The sequence below is a fragment of the Diadema antillarum genome, unplaced genomic scaffold (genome assembly GCF_040938485.1).
Source record: "Diadema antillarum isolate AM-2024a unplaced genomic scaffold, OU_Dant_1.0 seq00000053_RagTag, whole genome shotgun sequence".
Taxonomy (NCBI): Eukaryota; Metazoa; Echinodermata; class Echinoidea; order Diadematoida; family Diadematidae; genus Diadema; species Diadema antillarum.
The window spans coordinates 1,722,013-1,742,133 of NW_027271161.1; the positions used below are offsets into that span (position 1 = coordinate 1,722,013).

At 40.1% G+C, this 20,121-nt stretch overlaps 2 protein-coding genes across 2 annotated transcripts in view; one reads left to right on the plus strand and one right to left on the minus strand.

Annotated features, from left to right (window-relative positions):
- Window positions 1-6,972: 6,972 nt before the first annotated feature.
- LOC139725672 (uncharacterized) lies at window positions 6,973-13,224 on the minus strand. Its single transcript, XM_071636763.1, has 5 exons — window positions 13,003-13,224; window positions 12,029-12,314; window positions 10,552-10,734; window positions 9,899-10,151; window positions 6,973-7,108 (listed from the first exon to the last, which is right to left on the minus strand). Exons 1-5 carry the CDS (start codon window positions 13,222-13,224, stop codon window positions 7,027-7,029), a joined length of 1,026 nt encoding a protein of 341 aa, XP_071492864.1. The 3' UTR covers window positions 6,973-7,026.
- A 1,645-nt stretch (window positions 13,225-14,869) lies between these two features.
- The window catches only part of LOC139725644 (brefeldin A-inhibited guanine nucleotide-exchange protein 3-like), a 53,324-nt gene continuing 48,072 nt past the window's right edge, over window positions 14,870-20,121 (plus strand). Inside the window, exon 1 of the mRNA XM_071636736.1 lies at window positions 14,870-14,942. The gene's annotated coding sequence lies outside the window, so the exon portion shown is untranslated. The remainder of the gene's footprint in view (window positions 14,943-20,121) is intronic.

A 20,121-nucleotide genomic window follows, 5' to 3' on the forward strand; every position in this document is an offset into this window, starting at 1 on the left:
CCTGCGGCAAACTCTCTAGTTTACAATGTACTTTAAGATCCTCCCTACATTTCAAACTCTCATGGCACCTAGCCCTCTTCTCATGACTTCAGTGAAAAAATCACAGACAGCTTGCGGTAAAGGGGACCAAACTTTCATTCTGTGAGAGGTATATAACATCCGCATAACAAGGACCAAGACCTCATAAAATACTCGGTGTACTTTGATATTGTAAAAATGATTGTGTACGCAGCAAAGGGTCCGTTTGAAAAAAAAAAAATCAATGTAAATATCCTTCAGAAGATTTATGAGTTAATGCATGTAAAAATATTTTGTCATAAAGGCAGGTTGGAAATGCTGAATATGTTGATGATATGTACATAGAAGCATGTCGTACTTTACACATATTCCTCTTGTGATGTTCAAGTTTATGTGGAATGTACATCATATTATTGCTATAGTTTTATATTGAAAGTGCTTGTCTTACAGTTTAACAAGCCTGAAAATCTATGTATATCTGTGGGTAGAAAGTACATGTACAAATGCCACATCAGAAAAAAAAAATCCAGAAAGGTTTCAGGTAAAATAAGCTAATCCTCCGGAATTCATTTACATAACTGACTCATTTTGAACATTTCATTTTCTGAAAGTGAAATACACTAATTGATGAGTAGAATCTCAAATAACTAGAAGCCTAGATTAAATTTGAGTCACGGAAGAGTTGTCATGCATTGTTTCATGTATGTCCTTGATTGTTCCAGAAGTTACATGCTGAGATTTGCTATGATGATATATCCTGATATTCAGGAGTACACGCTTACAATGTACTAGTGACGAAACTTATAACTAACAACTACATGTACATCTTCTTTTGGCAAAGAGAAAGACAGTTGACAAAATGTACAGCACGTAGAGAAATGTTCTTACAATGTATAAAAATGCTCTCACTGGAATTTCAAGCAAATATCACCAGACCCCTTTTCTGATCTATTAATCCCCACCCCCACCACCAACACATTTCTCTTTGCTGTCTGTTTGGTTAATTTTTTGGTAATTCTGTGGCTCTTGCTGACTTGTGCGATGTTTGTCAAGTATCAGTTATTTGTCATGATGCTGTTTTTACTGATTAAACCATACATGACTCAGTGTTCAGAAAAGAATATCGTTATTCCGCGTGACCTTTCCTTCATTGCGTGCTCTTTTCAATTCTGTGGTTGTGTCATTTGCAGGTCCATTTCAAAAGGTCGTAAGAAGCTTAGGAAACCACTAAGAAAGCTAAAAATGATTTCATATGTGTGTGTGAGAGAAGACACATCACATCTAACCTACAACATTTTTCTACAAGTGTGTCACTGATGGAACACCATTTTCACCGCAAAAGAAAGGATATTCCATATTTTAAAGAAAGTAGAACACCGAGGAATGTTTCAGCTCCTCACTGATCTTGAGAGTGTATGTATTTGCTTGCCTGACTTATAACACATGTGCACTCAGAGCTGACTTCAAGATCACTGCATCTGCCAGTCACCCATTCCACACAGAAGACATAATATACCATTACAAACTTACAAAAGTTTAGAGATACTGATCGAACAGCTGGGGCATCAACAAATCAGCTTTCGGCATTTCAGATATTCCTGCTATATGTGACCAACAGCTCGATACCCACAAAAAGTAGACCAAAATGAATTTTCACTTTTCTACATGATTTGAAAGAGTAAGCTCTAAACTTTAAAATGCTATATAACTTGTTAAAATTGGACCATCCTAATCCATTGAAAAAGTATTTGAAATAAGAGAGGGTTACGAGGTGCAGTTTCATAGAAAAGGGAGAAAAAGACATTAGGGTCACTCAGGTGTGCTCTGCAGAAGTATCAATAACTAGATATATCGTTACGGCTACTGATATGCCTCCGCCATAATGCATGGTTCTCCTAATAGGTCTATAGTACAATGTCTTGACAATGTGTGATGACAGTTTCAAACAATTGGCAAAATATTAAAATGACAGGTTTGACACAAATGTGCTGAATGTTCACTTTCCTAGAACTAGGTTCAATTGGATGAATGATTAAAATGTCAGAGTGCAGGTATTTTGGGAACTGATGATTTTTACTTGACTTTTGACCCTTTTATAAGTTTATGCATTGAGTAATTTTTCAAGGTATTGAGAAAAAGTATAATTTCAGTATCAAATGGGAAAAAAGCATTATCTAAACCTGGCCTTTGACCTTTGACCTCACAGTTCCAAAGAGAATCACTGTTAGGTTGAACATGCATAAATATGTAAGTTTCATGATGATACCTCGAGTTACTTTTGAGATACACCGGTATGGAGGAAAAAGTGCAATTCAGCACTTTCACTTGACCTTTGACCTTTTGACCTTTGACCTTTTGGCAAGAAACTTCCCACAGAATATATACTGGGTAATACATGTATACATCAAGTTTAAAAAAAAAAAAAACCTTCATTCATTGCATAAATATAAGGAAAGAAGTGATATTTTGAGGAGTTGACCTTGACCTTTGACCCATGACCTTTGACCCATGACCCCCAACTTCCCTAGATAATCACTGCCCATCGGTACAAGCATATATACTAAGTTCCATGAAGATACCTTGAACCATTTGCGAGATATGGAGAAAAACATGAAATTTCAATTTTTTTTCCACAAAATAATCTGTGACCTTTGACCTTTGACCCTGTGACCCTAAAATCCACACAAAGTATTATCCCCCAAGGATATACCCTCATACCAAGTTTGATGTAAAACCATCACACGGTTCTTGAGATATCGACAAAAACAAAACGGGACGGACGGACGGACGGACGACCCGAAAACATAATGCCTCCGGCCACTTCGTTGCGGAGGCATAAAAATCACAGTGACAGCAGTGCCTGTCAGAAAATAATATATATATATATATATATATATATATATATATATATACATATATATATACATATATATATATACACATATATATATATATATAGATGTATATGTAACAGACCAGTTAGGTTAATCTCTGCAACCAAGCAATGTACAATTTGAATTGGCATTAGTGCCTTACTTGAGTCTAGTTTTGAGTCTAATCTTGTGGGTTTGAGAGGTGTAGACTACGCTCTCTCTTTTTTTTTCTCTTTGCTGAGGTACATAACCCTATTGTGTGTGGCTCACACATCCTATTGTTTTAGTGAAAGCATGCAGCATTGACCATACAGTGTTCGGGGTTGCGTGTAGTCATCAAAATGTGGCTGGGGACCAGTGAAACACTTGGAGCAGGATGATGGATGGAAGCATGTCTTAGCTCAAAAGTTCCAGAAGTTTCAACAAAGTTTATGGAGAAACAAGAGGCCTGAACTGAGTTCAAGTTCACTGAGTGGCTTGCAAGTCACTGCACGGAGTCGAGTCTCAAGAGAGCTCAAGAGGGGGTTAAGCCACCCTCAAATTAAAGTCTGCCACTAACTGAACAAATGATGGAGTCCCGTGTCATTTGTCTCCAACCTGCTGCGTTACATTTGGCGTAGTCGGCAGGATTGTGGTTTTGAGGGTGGATACCTGGTTTGTGCATTAGAACCCCCTCTTGAGGATGTTCGGCAGGAGACTGGAGGAGACTACCTATGAGTGGAGGACAGTGCCTGAACTGGACTAAGGAGAGTGACAACTGCTGCCTGGGTTCTACTACTGGACCACGGGGATGAGCAGACTGTAGAGAACAGGACAACGGAGACAAAAATTCTAACATTGTGTTGATGTATCAGAACTGTCTCATTTTGCTAGGTTGTTTGTTGTTTGAAGAAATAAAGCAATTACATGTGATTGTTGTTTCATTGCTATCAATAATTATCTTGGTAGTGGTCAGTATTGCTTTGTTTGTGCACCCTTAGCTATTGGTAGGCCATGTCTACAGAAAAGAAAGATGAAGAGAATGCAGGAGGAGGTGATCTGGATACAGTGGAGACACTGAAAGGAGAACTTCAGAAGCTCCAAGCCGAGCTTCAAAGGATGAAAGGTGAAGATGGATCCTCCAGCGGAAAAAAAAGGGCCGCCAGTCGTGTATGTCGCAACGGACAGACAAATCCGGCGCTTTAGTGGCGATGGCGGTCTAGAAGAGTGGATGTCAGATGTGCAAAGTCTGTTGGCAGATAGACCACACCAGAGTCCCAAGGAGAAACTGCAAACCGTTATCAGGTACACAAATGGAGCGGCACGAATGGAGTTGACATGTCGGGAGGATGTCACAACAGCAGCAGAAGCCTTCCAGGTCCTAAAAGCAGTGTTTGGTGATGTGGGGACGGAAGCCTCACAAAAGAGGAAATTCTTCAGCAGAGTGCAAAGGGGAGGAGAGAACCTCATTGAATACTCACATGATTTAATCCGACTTCTGCAGATGTGGAAGGGACTGGGTAGTCCAGATAAGGATGAGACTCTCATCTCCCAGTTCATTGAGGGAGTCAGTGATCTGAATCTGCATAGAGAACTCTTCCACCGATCAAATGAGCAGCCCTCCACCTTTGTCCAGCTGCGAGACTGGTCCGTGCAGTGGGAAAAGCAAGGAGGTAGTGTAAGGAGGAACGTCGCTGCCCAGAAAGCCGAAGTCAACGCCCAGGAAGCTGGAGCAGATAGCCTGACGAGGGTTTTGGAGGTTCTCCAGAAGCAAAGTCAGTTGGTCTCAAACCTCCTAACAAGAAGAGCACAACAGAGCACTCCATCAGCTCCTGGGGCAACAGAAACCACAGCAACAGCAAAGCCGCCCACGCTGGCCCCCAGGATGTTTTCATTGTGGAGAGATGGACCATATCAAGAAAAACTGCCCACACCTACAGCGGGATTTAAAAGGATAGAGCCCGCTACTCACCAGGAAGTAGCGGGCAGAGTTTCAAACAGCAACCCAGAACACATCTTGAGCAAGACCATAGGAAAATGTCCTCAGACGAAGGTACACAGGGTCGAAAGTTTCAATTATCATGGAGAGTTTTTTTGGGTCAGAATTTCCATGGATACACACTCCAAGATATCCCTTTCTTGAAGTTGACGGCAGCCAATGGATTGGCCATCCCATACTGTGGTTATGTGGAACTGGATGTCACAATAGGGGAACATACTCTACATGATATGGGATGGCTAGTTGTTAGAGACTCTGAGAACAATGAAACGCGCACTAGAATGGCACAGCGTCCGGGAGTCATAGGAAGCAATATCCTCCGGATAATTCGCTCTTCCATCCCCTCAAAGGTCTTGGATGAGAACTTGGTTTCCACCCTGTCCTTGTATGCGGAAGCTAATGACATGTCAGCAACTACAGAGAGCGACCAACCACACGGATACACTAGAGTATTGGGGAAACAGCCGCTCCTTATTCCAGCAGAGAGTGTGAGAACAATCACAGCTTCAGCCCGAGGACATGGTGAGACAATGCTCATCAAAGAAGTAGAGGAGAGTTACTCCTATCTCCCACGTGGAATTAGTGTTCCCCATCAGTTGTTCGCTCCTTGCATGGACAAATTCCAGTGACAGTTTACAATTTCTCCAGAGAGGACCAATACCTATTTCCCCGCACACTTCTAGCAAAAGTGAGCTACCCTCAGGTAATCCAGAGCTACCCCAAACATAGAGTGGTGACAGTATCGGCAGAAGAAGTCCTTGTTCAACCAGGCCCCATGCCAGAAACTGGAAACTTGGAGGAGTCAGGAACCAATGTTTTTTGCTAAGCTGGATGTTGGAGACATCAGCCCAGAGGAGAGAGATAGGTTAAAGACTCTCATTGCTCAACATGATAAAGTGTTCAGTAGGGGAGATCATGATATGGGCTATTGTGACAAGGTGAAGCATTCCATCAAGACAGTCGATGACACACCAATCAAGCTTCCATACAGACGTGTTCCACCCAGTCAATGGGAAGAGGCCAGGGAGTTTCTCAAAACACAGTGTTCCATTGGTGTGATTCGTCCCAGCACCTCCCCTTATGCTGCTGCCATGGTACTGGTTAGGTCTGAGAGGTGTAGACTACGCTCTCACTTTTTTTCTTTTTGCTGAGGTATAAAACCCTATTGTGTGTGGCTCACACATCCTATTGTTTTAGTGAAAGCATGCAGCATTGACCATACAGTGTTCAGGGTTGTGTGTAGTCATCAAAATGTGGCCGGGGACCAGTGAAACACTTGGAGCAGGATGATGGATTGAAGCATGTCTTAGCTCAAAAGTTCCAGAAGTTTCAACAAAGTTACGGAGAAACAAGAGGCCTGAACTGAGTTCAAGTTCACTGAGTGGCTTGCAAGTCACTGCACGGAGTCGAGTCTCAAGAGAGCTCAAGAGGGGGTTAAGCCACCCTCAAATTAAAGTCTGCCACTCACTGAACAAATGATGGAGTCCTGTGTCATTTGTCTCCTACCTGCTGTGTTACATATAAATATACATATATACATATATATATATATATATATATATATATATATATATATATATATATATATATATACATATATATATGGTCCAAAAACTGCTAATATCTTGATTTTGGTATTGTTTTAACTTGCCAAATTTTGACAGTATGTAGAGAAGAAAATACTCTCCCAGGTAAGACAAACTTTAAAAGCTTGAGTCGATCAACCCAAATGACTATCTTGGTCCATTACAGCGACTTGCAATCTGCTACTTTTGTGGGAGCTCTTATGAGCTGAGCGGTCACATATATTGAAAACACTTTCTTGGGGAAAAGAGAAGAGAAAAATAACTACAGCATCACTTTGATTGAGCAACAGTGGACAGATATCAGGAATACCTATAGTTACCAGCTGATAAAACAGACTGCTCTATGGATAAAAAATGAATACATTGTGTATGGCAGCTTTGATGTTTTGATGTATTACTTCAGATGGTCACAATACTGGAGCCCAATGGGACGACAGTGGGCAAACTGCATAATTCCAATGCATAATCCCAAGTGGCAACAGTTTTTACAAGCAGACCAAGTTGAATCTCAAGCCTGCTGTGTTCTGATGCTGGACAGCTACTCACAGTCATGAGCAACGATGAGCCGGTATCATCTCGCAAAGCCCAGGAGACCAGCGTTAACCAGCGTCTGGATGTTTTGCTTGAATTCTGCACTGCCTGCACGCATCATTCTACAATGGCAGAAACAAACAACACATATTTATTAAAAAAAGAACACAAAACAAGAAAAATGGGCAGACTAAATTTCAATGTTGGCTTTCCCAAGAGAGTGAGGCAGGGCTTGACAATAACTTTTTTCAATGGTGGCCCGTTTGGGTCACTAAAATCTTTAAATCTAAAACTTTGTTGGCCCAAGACAAGAGCACACATAAAAATTCAGTTTGAATTTTAGTTGCCCTGATAGGGCCACCAAAAGATATCCATTTTTGAAATTTGGTGGCCCGACATCAATTTTAGTGGCCATCCATGATGGGCCACCGTGCCACTACTAATGACAGGCCTTGTGTAGGTATAGAGATCCAATCATGAGCTTAGAGATCCTAATCCTGTTCCACATTGCAAATTCAGCTGAAAGAAAGTAAACATTTTCAAACATGAATGCAGTGCATTAATACCTACAGTGTTAAATTTTGCTAGCCATTAATAATCCTGACTAATGGTTGTCTTTGCAGCTCTCATCTCAGACTTTTTCAACCTCAGTCCATTTCTCTTTACTTTGAACCCAGAAAAATGGAACTCAGCTCAGAGTACTGCTCCATACATTGACAACCCTCATTGATCATAACTTCACTTACTGTAAAAGTGGTTTCTTTCGCGTACAGATACTTTCGCGGTTTCCATCGGTGCTGACTTTTTCGCGTGTGTTTAGATTCGCGGTCGGCAAAATCTGTGAATTCACAGTCGGCGAAAACTGTTTTATTTTGCACATGAAAACCCAATTATAATCAAATTATTCTTTTACTTATGAAATAGAAATTAAAATCAAATGCAGGCTTACCTGAAACCCCGTCTCTCGAGTACTTTATAACATGCTTGTACCATCATTGCGCGGTATCGCTGTGTGTGTGCTGACCATCAATACACTCAATGCGCGGAATCTTCGTGTGTGTATGTACGCAATGGCGTTGTAACAAGTGGCGAGTTCAAAACATTTTTGCGTGATGTTAAATTCGCGGTTCAACCTCAAAGCGTGAAAAGTGCAAAAATAAAACCACCGCGAAAGAAACCACTTTTACAGTAGATAAAACACCATCTTACAATCATTGCCAGATTGGTATTCATGAGTTGGTCTGAAACAGAAAATTGTCAGAACTCTTAAAAAAAACTGTCAAAAACCTTTGAAAAGCAATCTAACTCATCAGAAGATCAATTCAAGTGATAGAGGGAGAAGATAGAAAGAGCACTGTTCTGACAAACTGGCTTTGATGAAAATCACATTTGTGTCAACCTAGCATAGACCTGTAAACATTCTTGTCATGAATACTCTTGGATGGGTCTAGGGGCAATGCTGACAGTAAGACAGTAAGAGGAACTGGGGTCAAAACCCTCAGAGAATCACAAGTTTTAGAGGACTTGCATATTTCTCTTTCGATAGTGTTGTAGATTGAAAAGTGTTTGTGTATGCATGGACCTACTACACACATGGACTATGAACGGAGGTCTTTCTTTGATCCGACCTGCATCGCTTTCACCTGATAATGTGCATCTTGATGAGTACATTCAGATGTTTGGACAATGACGATTGTGTAATCGTTCATCGTCACTGACAAAAGAACCGTTTCCCTCATTTCGGTTTTATTTCGCTGAGGTGCCTTTTCAGACTTAACTGCCTTTGGAAAATCGACAATGATGGGGAGCAGCAAACCTCAAATCATGACAAGTTTTGTGTCACAAAATTAGTAATTACCCAGGTGGACGCTTGTGGACGTGCATGTAACGTTGCTCAATGGTAAGACATACATGTCGTCTACCGGCCATTACTGTCCATGTTTACTCTGAAACAATGGGCGGAAAATGGGGAAAATTAGATTACAATTTCAACCAACCTGCCAAAATACTTGCTTTCTCTTGTAAAGTTTGTGCATTTTGCAAATGAAATTAACTAAGCAATAATTTCCCAATATATACTACAACTGCACATGCATTTTCTTGATTTAAGAAAGTTATTATCTTCTGCACATGTAGTTTTCAGATATCTCAAAGCACCATCTTGTTCTTACTCCAGACTGGCTGTCGGTGACGCACAATGAGATCACAGGAAGAAAGCATCTTTAGAATTTTCTCATGACTCTTGTCACAGAAACAGGTGTTTGAATTAATAAATAAGCGATGCGTATGTCCATGTGTGTTAGGTCCATGGTGTATGTTTGTGTGTGGGGGCTGCAGTCCAACACACTGGAGTATCTTGCGCCCCCACTCTCCCCCCCCCCCCTCCCCCACTCACACCATACAGAAGAAGCACACAAGTGATAGACAGAAAGAACAAGAAAATAAGATAATAACATAAGTAGGATTGACTACAAGGGGTTGGAATGGGAAAGGGCTATTAAGGATTGGAAGGTAATCTGGAAAAAACAGACGGTGATTTTTTTTTAATAAATGATCACATTGTCCCTCTGGTGGGAGGAAAAAACATAGCTCCCCTCAGATGGCATGCGACGTGGAGGTCCTGTGTGGGAGAGAAACACAACTCACACACAAATGTACAAGGTCCACCTTCACTTCTTGCACAGAGTAGAATGAAAACCTAGTTGCAGTGATCTGTTTCACATGCTTTCTTTGACATGTGCGAATCATACTAAACCCTTTGTAGTTACAACTCAAGAAACTAATGCTGGTTAGCAGACAGTGTCACCCAGATGTATCTGTACTGAAATATATACATAATACATCTGTAAAATATACTATTTTCGTAAATATACATAATAATAATCATGAAAGAAGAGAGTAACAGAACACACCTTTGCGCCTCTTCTGGATCTGTGCGTAGCTTTTCGATGAGTGCCCGTATTTGAGGGTCACCAAAAGCCTCCACCACCTCAGGTTTGGCCAGTATCTCCTGCATCTGGGCCTCGTCAGCGGCCGTCGGCTGGTTGGGATTGGTGCTGCTGGACACACTGATGTCCACTGCAGACTTTGGGTCATGAACTTTGACCCCTGGTTCGGTCTCGGCCACCGGAGCAGAGGGGCCCCCCATATTTGAGAAGTGATTACCTGTGTGCATGACAATTCAATTCAGTCACAATCATGAGCTTGAATACTGATCAGAGTAAAGAACATGTGCCATTTTTGGAATGTCATACTGACACCGTCGAGTGGGCATCATCTCTGAGTGACTAAACACAAATGACATTTAATTATGTTTTAATTTTGACTTCATTGTTTGTAAAACTATATGAAAAATATTTTACTGTGCAAACCATGCAAACAACAATCATTGAAACAAACAGCTTTCTAAGAGTTTGAAATACTCTGCTAACTACTCTTTCTTTTTTTCAAATGTATGAATTTTATCATGATCCTTAATCACATGGAAACACGATTATATTCATGGACTGTGGGGATCCCAACCAAAAAATAATGTTCTCCTTCAAATTCAGGTAGACGTTCTCACCTAAAATCTCACAAAATTCCTTGAAAAACTGCTGAATGTCTGGGCTGCTTTGAAAGTGCTGCATGGCTGCCTGTGGATTGGTCTGAAACATGGCCATGGCCTGGCTAAAGCGTGGGTCTGCCATCTGACGTGCCAAGCGAGGGTTCTTTTCAATCTTTGACAGCAGGTCTCCTGTAATCCAGTCTGTAAGTTGCAGTAAAAAAAGAAAAAGAAAAAAAAGTCTTATTGTAAACTTTGCCATACATGTTCAGCTTGGCACTCATATGGCGAATGGATTTAAACTTGAAATGTCACTGCAGTCAGAGAGTTAACATGCAATTCATCACCAGGAAGCTCTTTCTGTAGAGTGAAATGAAACATTCAGACTGGTCAAGATTTCATCAACATTGGACATACATGTATCAATAGAAAGTTATGGAGTTTTGAAGTTCTGCATGCTTTCATAAAATAGAGATATTAGCAGCAATCACTTTCTATGAAAATCAGAGTAGGTGATAATGTCATAGGCTAAACAAGTTTGACATTAACCTATAATACACACAAATCTTGCCCAAATTTCCTATTTTTCATGTGAAATCAAAAGAAAAGACTTAATTTTTTTTTTTGCATCCAACATATATGCTTTGCTGCAACAAACTAGCAACAGTGACATTGTTGTTGTTGTTAGTTGATGACATCAGCTAATCTGCTTGTCTTCTCTGTGAAAACACAATAGATCTTAAAATTCTATAATCGTCTTACTTCGACAAGTCTGATTTTGACAAAGAAAGATTTCAACCAATCTGGCCATCTGACTATACAATATAGTATTCATTAAAGTCAACATAAACTTTGTGTAGAATTACAATCATGCAATTAAAAGACTGATATATTTACACATACTAAAAGAAAGAAGAGATTCTGCTTCTGTCTACTGTATGGCTCTTCTGATACTGTAAAAGATTACATTCTTAGAACAGATATACTGTGAAGGGACAAGCCGATTCTAATGATTAACCCACTGAAGACTAGCCTAAAGTATACTCGGGTTAGTATCAATGGGAAATGTGTGTTATGGCAAAATCAGCTTGTCCTCAATGGGCGAATGACTCCTCAAGAAAAGTGAAGCACAATTAGTAACCTTCAAAAATATAAAAAGTCTCATCATAACATATGAATAAAAAGAGAGATTTTGTTTGTTGTTGTTGTTGTTGTTTTTTAATCTGAACTAAAATCAATCCACGGTTATCCCAAATTGCTCTTTAGTTTAATGTAACTCAAACTGCAGTATGTCAAAATCAATCAATTTTGTTGTACCCCCCCCCCAAAAAAAAAACCCCAACAAAACCACCCCAATAATAACAATAACAACAACAACAACAACAACAACAACAACAACAACAACAACAGCAACATCTACCTAAGCTAACATGATGCCATCACACTCAAAATCCAGCACATCTATTGTGTCAAAATCTGTGGCTATACAGACACTGACCCTTGTTTTGCAGGAATGGTGCACTGGCTTTCAACGCCTCCTGAACTTCGGGGATTCTTTGCGCTCCACTCTGTGCGGCATCTCCTTTTGGTTTTATGAGAGGAATGTCATCTTCCACGGGAGGTGCTGCGCTGGTTTTGGGCTCGCTGTTTCCACCTATGGCCTGCTTTGGTTTCTGAGAGGCAGACTTTGACTTCACTGCAGGCGCTCCAAACAGAAAGCCCTTTTTCATGCCACCAAAGGAATCTGTTTTTGCTGTTCTCGTCTTCTGGGAAGATGTACCCTCCTTTAAATTCAATGAAGAAGAAATGTCAAAAGAGACAAACATTCAATTCAGCAGTTCAATAGTGTTTTTCAATGTCATTTTTAAGAATACTTCTGAATTACATACACCAGTTGCAAAAATATTTTGCACTTGCTTCTTTCAGTTCTAGTTTCTGTGCCAGAATTGCTTTTCTTGTAATAGTTTCTATGGGGTAGCTTTGTATGGTATCAAAGTAGGAACCTACCACATATTCTTGGGTAAGCATAACTTAACCCATTCCATACTGAATTCTAAAATGCCCATAGAGTTAATACGCAAGCCACCAGGTTCCCGTACGGAACGGGCTAATAAGGGTTGTCACAGATGTCCTTTATGGAGGAAGATATGACAATGAATTTCGTAAATTATTAGAATACTGGCTCAGAAGAAAACTGATTGGTCAGATTCACTTGAGTAATGCCATCAAATGTAAGCTGATCCCTTTCTTGCATACCATACCTTTAGTAAACAAAACATGTAAATTTGTGTACATGGTGCTTCACACTTTCCATTACACTTATATACACACACACTACAACAGTCATGAATGCTTCCAACCTGATTCATATTTTCACTTGTGCTCACAATTAAACCATTTATCTTTAAAGAGGTCTCATACAACTGCACTTAAATGTTAACAAATTACAAAAGAACATTGCTAAATGCACACCCTGCTGCTGGAATTTTGTAGAACAGTCTCTGATCCTGAGGCTTGTGTCTTTCCTGAACATTCCACACTTTTTGATATTGATGCCTTGCTTGGATTCAGTCCACTTTGAGTAGCCTCCACTCTTGGCTTTGCCTCCTTCTTCTCTTTCATAAGCTGCAATGTTTGAGCTTGCTGGATCAGCTCACTCATGTCTTCTAAAGGAGGCACATCTGAATATAGCATAAATAAAAAAAAGTAGATGGATCAAAGATTTCATGAAAGATAATAAATAAAAACAACAACAATAAAAGTGAAATTGCTATCATATACAGTAGATGGGACTGCATTACAAAAACAAGCAAAACACAAAACAAAACATACAGGAGAGTGCTTGAACAACAAACAAAACATGCTGCTAAGATTACAATGCCGCAAACATGTAATTTGTTTAATAGCAGACATAGCAACACTGACAAACTTCACTGGCATTGAACTTTGATTTAGATGAAACAATGTAGCACTATTTACTTTAGAAACCATGTGCTATCTGTTTAACCCATTTAAGGACAAGTCCCGTGTATACTTGGGCAAGTGTCTATGGGAAATGCGTGTTGTACAGCCCGTCCTAAACAGGTTAATATACATGCAAACCTGCTGGGTAACTTGGGGGTGGGGCAGCCAATCCATTGTAGGCTGAGCTATAAGGAACCTTGCTGCACAGTCAGTAGTTTCAGTAAATCGATCGGCTAAAAAGTATGGATATTTTCATCAAAATTTGTTTGAGAGTGGTGGTAATTTACTTCAGAGCAACCTAGTTTTCTATGTTATATGAACTTAAACTGAAACAAAGCAGAGTTACAAATAAATAAGCAAATAAATAAACGAACTCAAACTCCAGGTTGTCACACATCAGACAGATAAAAAGTGCCAGCTCAGAGCTGGGCCTGACTTCATTTTCAAGAATAAGAAGATTTCAATTCTCGATTAATCACATTACACACACACAACGGAAACCGAATGTCAAGTACCGGTAATGAAGTTGCTTCTCCTCCAAAAATTCTTTTAAAAAAAAGGAAAGTAGAACTTCTCATTCCATATTTATAAAATTTGTCCCCCTGCACCTGCATATTGTGCAACTAGATATCTAACGTTAGCACTTCATTGTTCATGGCATAGAAAGTGTTCAGTTAGCAAATAGACCTATAGAAATGTAGCAAGTGACTTTATAAGGGAGTTTGAATATTTATGTGACAAATATCTAGAGAGTTCTATACTGGGCTATAATAGTTAGATGAGAACACATGCAGAAAAGTCAAGTTCAGATTTCTGAGCATACATTTAAAGTTATGATGCACGTCTTTTACAGAATCAGTAAATTTACCGCTGCACTGGTCTGGTTGGGGGTCGTTTTTAAAGGTACACAAACAAAGAGGAAATGTTTAACTTACCGTTGTCTTGATCTTCGTCCGCCATGTTCATTCAAAATTCAATTACCAACAGTATTAAACACTGCACTGGGGACGTGAAATCCAAAAGAAATTCACGATTTTTAACTAATCTAGACTTCTACATGTAGCAACCGGTGCTGTACGTGTCCTGTTGCTACGACAACGTTTACACGGGATAACTTTGACCGGGCTGGCAGTGGCAGTGTAGTCTCTTCCCATCGCCGCTTCGCCGGCGGCGGCGGATCCCGGAAGCCCGATAGCGGTGCGAGGGGAGTCAGTCGGCTGGTAGGTGCAGCAGAGCTGCAGACAGTAGAGCTTGATTGCTCGACGATCGATCCGACCTGAGTGTACGTACATAATGTACATGTGATGTACTGATGACTGTACATGCTGCCCTCAGCGCTCACTTTGTTGTGTTCGTGGACAAGACCAAAGTGCATGAAAAGACGTCAGATTGGCAAACAGCTGTTTTACGCTGTTGTACTCTTATCTCTGTACATTCACCGAAAATAGGTAAGTGTTTCGATGTAAATGCTTCAGTGAAATGGTTGGTTGCTCATGGTATTTAGTTTTAAGCGTAGAAAGTTGTGAATGCCCTAAATTATTGTTGCTGTGTTGCGAATATGTTGATAATGGTCCCAACAATAGAAATATATGTTGGGAATGTCTACATGTACACTGTACACGTATGTCTGTAGGCCTATACGTACTGTACAGCTGTACAATGTAGCTAGGCTAGGGAGTAGTAGTGAGTAGTAATAGTGTAGCCTACTGTAGGCTGTATAGAGTGGGCTTATTGAATACAAAAGGCTACCTATATTTAATGAGGATCACCGACTGCAGCTGTTGACTGTTACAGTGTTAGGAATAGTCTGTTGACAGACTACTGTATTTCACTACCTGCAAGCTTGCACAAGGTTGCATCTTTAATCCACTTTGTAATAAATTTATTTTTGTTATAATGATAAAGTTAGATCTAAAATTACCTAACTAATCACCATTGCATTTAAATTCCCTGCTTGTATCATAAAATGTTGCATCTTTTACCACACCATTCACTAGAATCTAATACTAATAACTATTGTGATCTGCCTGTCTGTTGATGTTGTATGGTTGGGGCACCACCTATCGACAGGGCACCTTCCCATCGACACCCTGCGTATCATGGCTGTTTGCGTATAGAACGAAAAAGTATGCGCGGGATTAAGTGTCATTAGCTATAAAAACAATAAAAACGAAGAAACGAAAATCAAAGTCAAACAAACCAAGCTAAAAATTACACATCCGATCAGTAACGACGCATGGCTGTGAAACTCACGTGTATTACCTATGGCCTGTGAAATTCACGTGTATTACCTATGCTGTGAAATTCACGTGTATACCTATGGAGGAGAGGGGGTGCCGATCGCAAGGTTCCCTTTTTAGCTGCGCGAAGAAAACGGAACGCACGCACTAAAATTGCGCTATTTTAAAACGGAGATTCATAATCAACGAGACGGTCACGACATTCAAAACTGCAGTATTTATGGCATATTTGAGGTAAGAATTAGGCGGATGTGTATTATATTTTTAGAATAAACAAGCTACAGATCCTTAGGGTGTCGATACGTGGTACCCCCAACCCTACTTGTAGTGTGAAATCAAATTGCATTTCTTTCAGATACATGTGCAAATGTCTGAAATGACAAAACAAAGTGTAATGAAATGTGCCAATGCTCTACTCGAGTCTATACGCAACAGTGTACAGGCCACGTAGAAAAGTCCCCATAGAAAGCCGTGAACAGATAGCCTTGAACAGATAGCTGATTGGCTCATCGCCCGGCCGTCCGCTTCACCGCACAGCGCAAGTGTGCGAGATTCACTACTCCATGGATCGGTGTGGTGTACACAATGCATTGCACTCAACATGCATGCTTGCCATCATGTTACTGATACAGTCATGGCGGCGAGCTCAGCTGAAGAGCTCCCGAGTACACGTAATGCTACACAAACCACACAAAATGGCGATCAATTTGCATTGTGGTATTGAGCTTCTTATGTGTGTCGCTCCACACCCGTACATGTCGCTACCATACAAATCGCATGTATTGATACACACACACACCAAAGAACACATTGAACTACTTTACAAATTCATATGTTAAAATCATGTAAAAATATGACTTAGCAAATCCCAAACACAATGATAGCTTCGCTGAATACATGGTTACACCGAAGGAGGAAAATCTATTGCCAAAAGTTGAAAACTTGATGTAAAAATGCCGAGTTTAGTATCAAACGGTTCGGTCGATCGCGCTGGAAATCGTTGCACACATATGTTATAATGTTGTGGGAAAATATGTAAATGAAGGGGATGAAGAGCCAATGATGATGCAGCTTTGGTCTAGCTCCAATTTATGAATGAAAAATGACGTCATGCTAACACGAGCGAGCATAGTAGCGAATCGCGCATGCATGGCAGTCGAACGAATTCTTCTATATGCGGGCTTATATTCGTACACTAATCTAATGAGTTTTTCAGGCTGCCCAGTTTGTGTAGTATTTGACATGGACATGGTATTACCGCACCGGATACCATTGCAATTCCGGGACACCATTGTGTAAATTCTGGACGTGCAAATCTCTGCATAATAATGACATTCTGTATATGCATGGGACTTCCTGTCCTAGATCTGTCTTACTAAGCATTGTATGGGCCGGAAATCACCCAAATGCGACACAAAAATGTGAAAATGCTTAGAAATTCACATTTCACCTCAGATATAGAAGAATATGTTGATATAATATCACAAGATTTTACTGCGTAAATCGTTCGAAATATTCATGTCAGACCTTTTACCGTACAATACAAAATTTGAGCCTCATTTCCGTTTTTTCTCTTTGTCGTCCACTTGGTACAAATGTGTACGGTGAATTGTGGGTATAGTGATTCTGGTGCATAACACATGAAAGACGTTGATTACCATTACAAAATTTGTGTCCAGAATTATAATGTGATTTTTCACTGCGCTAATAGATCACTTTTTATAAAGGTGTCAACTTGAAGTATATTTTTCCAAAGTCAAAGTGAATAATTCACATAATTTTGGACAATTCGCACATGTAGTTTTCGGGACTTTGTGAATATATTAATTAATGTTATTTTTATCAAAATTTCATCCTCTGAGGGTGGAATTCAGAGAAACAAAAAATAAGTGTGTGGTAACACAATACACTCTGTGTCTCTCCTACTTGTATTGTAGCTGTGAAAAAAAAAAAAATTGCAGACCGCAGATTTATGAGTGGCACTGACTTACATGGTGTACATGAAGGTGGCCTTACTTGCTTAATGGTTGAATTAATACAGGCCCTGTAAGAGAATTCAAATACCGTAAAAGTGGAAATATTTGTGTTGTGGAAATTTTCTCGTATTTCGCACAATCAGATGCTACAAAGGTAGCACAAAAGTAAAAGCACACTAATATTTTTGCGTGCCATTTGTTCCAGTCGTTAATGTCCTGATTCTGCGGAATTAAGGACGTTCCTCAGTTGAGTTTGTGTGCATCCTAGCTGCGCAGGTTGGCAGTGACGTAACAAAGAGCGTAGAAGCGCACGCACGAGTGATGAGCTGAGCTAGCTGAGCTGAGCAGCTGCTTGTAGATCGAGCTAGAGTGTGGTACATGTACGTACGGATACCCGACAGCTCCCCACCGCGGCCGCGCTGGGCAGGGGCCTCGCTCGGCTCACGTGCCGACTGTACGCGTTACGATCTGTACGTACTACGTAAAGTTCAGCGGTCCGAGCCGCATATACATGCTCATGGTAGCAAAACACTGATCGACGGAATCGGGAAGCTTGGAAGTGGTACTGAGCTGTTTCCATTTTCAATCCATAGATCTGTTTTGTGGCATGCAGTTCATTATCTGTTCATCAACATGGTCAAGTCGAGTGCTAAGGTACCTAGGGCCCATAGGCCCTAGTCGGGGACTACTAGTATCTAGTCTACTAGACTAGGTGTTAAAAACAACAACAACAACAACAAATATAATTATGACACACATTTTATCTTTAGGTCTAACAACTAAAACAATCTGTGTATCTCTGTTAAAATCTAAGTTAGATCTAAACTTGTCATTACTAATACAAAATATTGTTTTTTTTTAGTGTGTGGTTACAAAATACAAGGTCATGAAAGTATTATATCAAACAAGTATTTATCACTTTCACCATTCAGATATTAATATTTGATTACCAAATCTGGTATAACAAAAGGAGAATCAAAGAATTATTTTTATTGGGGGGGGGGGGGTTACTCAAGGTACATCTCCTCAGTTTACAACACGCACTTTACAAACCACTGCAACAACCAACACATGCAATCTACAATCAACGTCATTATATTAAGATTTATTTTTCCTTTGAAGGACCGTCAGACTAATGCCAAAACTCCCATTTCCTTACATTTATTTTTCTTCCTCCATTATCACTTTCTGCACATGGTTAAAGCAAGTGTGTAAAACAAACAAACAAGCATGTCAATATGGAGTTTTCCACGCTTGCGTCCACATAATATCATTATGGCAGTGTGAGGGAAATAATAACAAAAATGCACATGGACCTTCCTTTCTGAATATTTTTTTCACCATATCACTGCAGATCGTGACACGTTTTTTGTTTTTAATTGGGGTTTTTTTGAAAAAAAAGAAAGTGGGGTTTTGAGTGAACCGCATGAGATTCATGCATCCTGATATCCCTGCATTGGTTCCTGACCAGGTTTGGAGGTCTAACGATGATTTCTGTCGCAAGGAAGCTCTGCTAGCACTAAAACGAGCACATGAACCCCCGAGCACATGAACTCCCCATTTTTACAATTGTTCTACATTAAGTAACCCTTCTTATACAATTTGATAAAGTTTCGTAAAAATGACATGGGTTTTGAATGTACAGCATTTTATAAAGCTTTATGAACCCACCCTGTCAGGACATCCCTGCTTAGGTTCCTGACCAGATTTTGGGGACTTACGATGATATATGTCGCATAGGGGCGCTGCTAGCAAAATAACGAGCACATGAACCCCCACTTTTTATTGTTTTTCTGGAAATAGTAAGCCTTCTTCTACAATTTGGTCAAGTTTCATGGAAATGACATGGGTTTTGAATGTACAGCATAAGCTTTATGAACCCACCCTGTCAGGACATCCCTACTTAGGTTCCTGACCAGATTTTGGGGACTTACGATGATATATGTCGCATGGGGGTGCTGCTAGCACAAAAACGAGCACATGAACCCCCACTTTTTATTGTTTTTCTGGAATTAGTAAGCCTTCTTCTACAATTTGATAAAGTTTTGTAAAAATGACATGGGTTTTGAATGTACAGCATGACATTCATGAGCCCCACCTAATCAGGGCACCCACAATAGGTTTATAAACAGATTTGGGGGTCCTATAGTATGATTTCTATCATATGGGGGTGCTGCCAGCACAAAAACGAGCGCATGATTGAACCCCCACTTTTTATTGTTTTTCTGGAATTAGTAAAGGCGTCTTCTACAATTTGATAGAGTTTCGTAAAAATGACATGGGTTTTGAATGTACAGCATAAGTTTTATGAACTTTGTCCTTTATCTCACCCCTAACAGAAAACGTCGATGAGAATGATTTGAGAGATTTAGGTGTTTTCTGCTGCGTGAGGGCGCTGCTTGCTCAAGAAT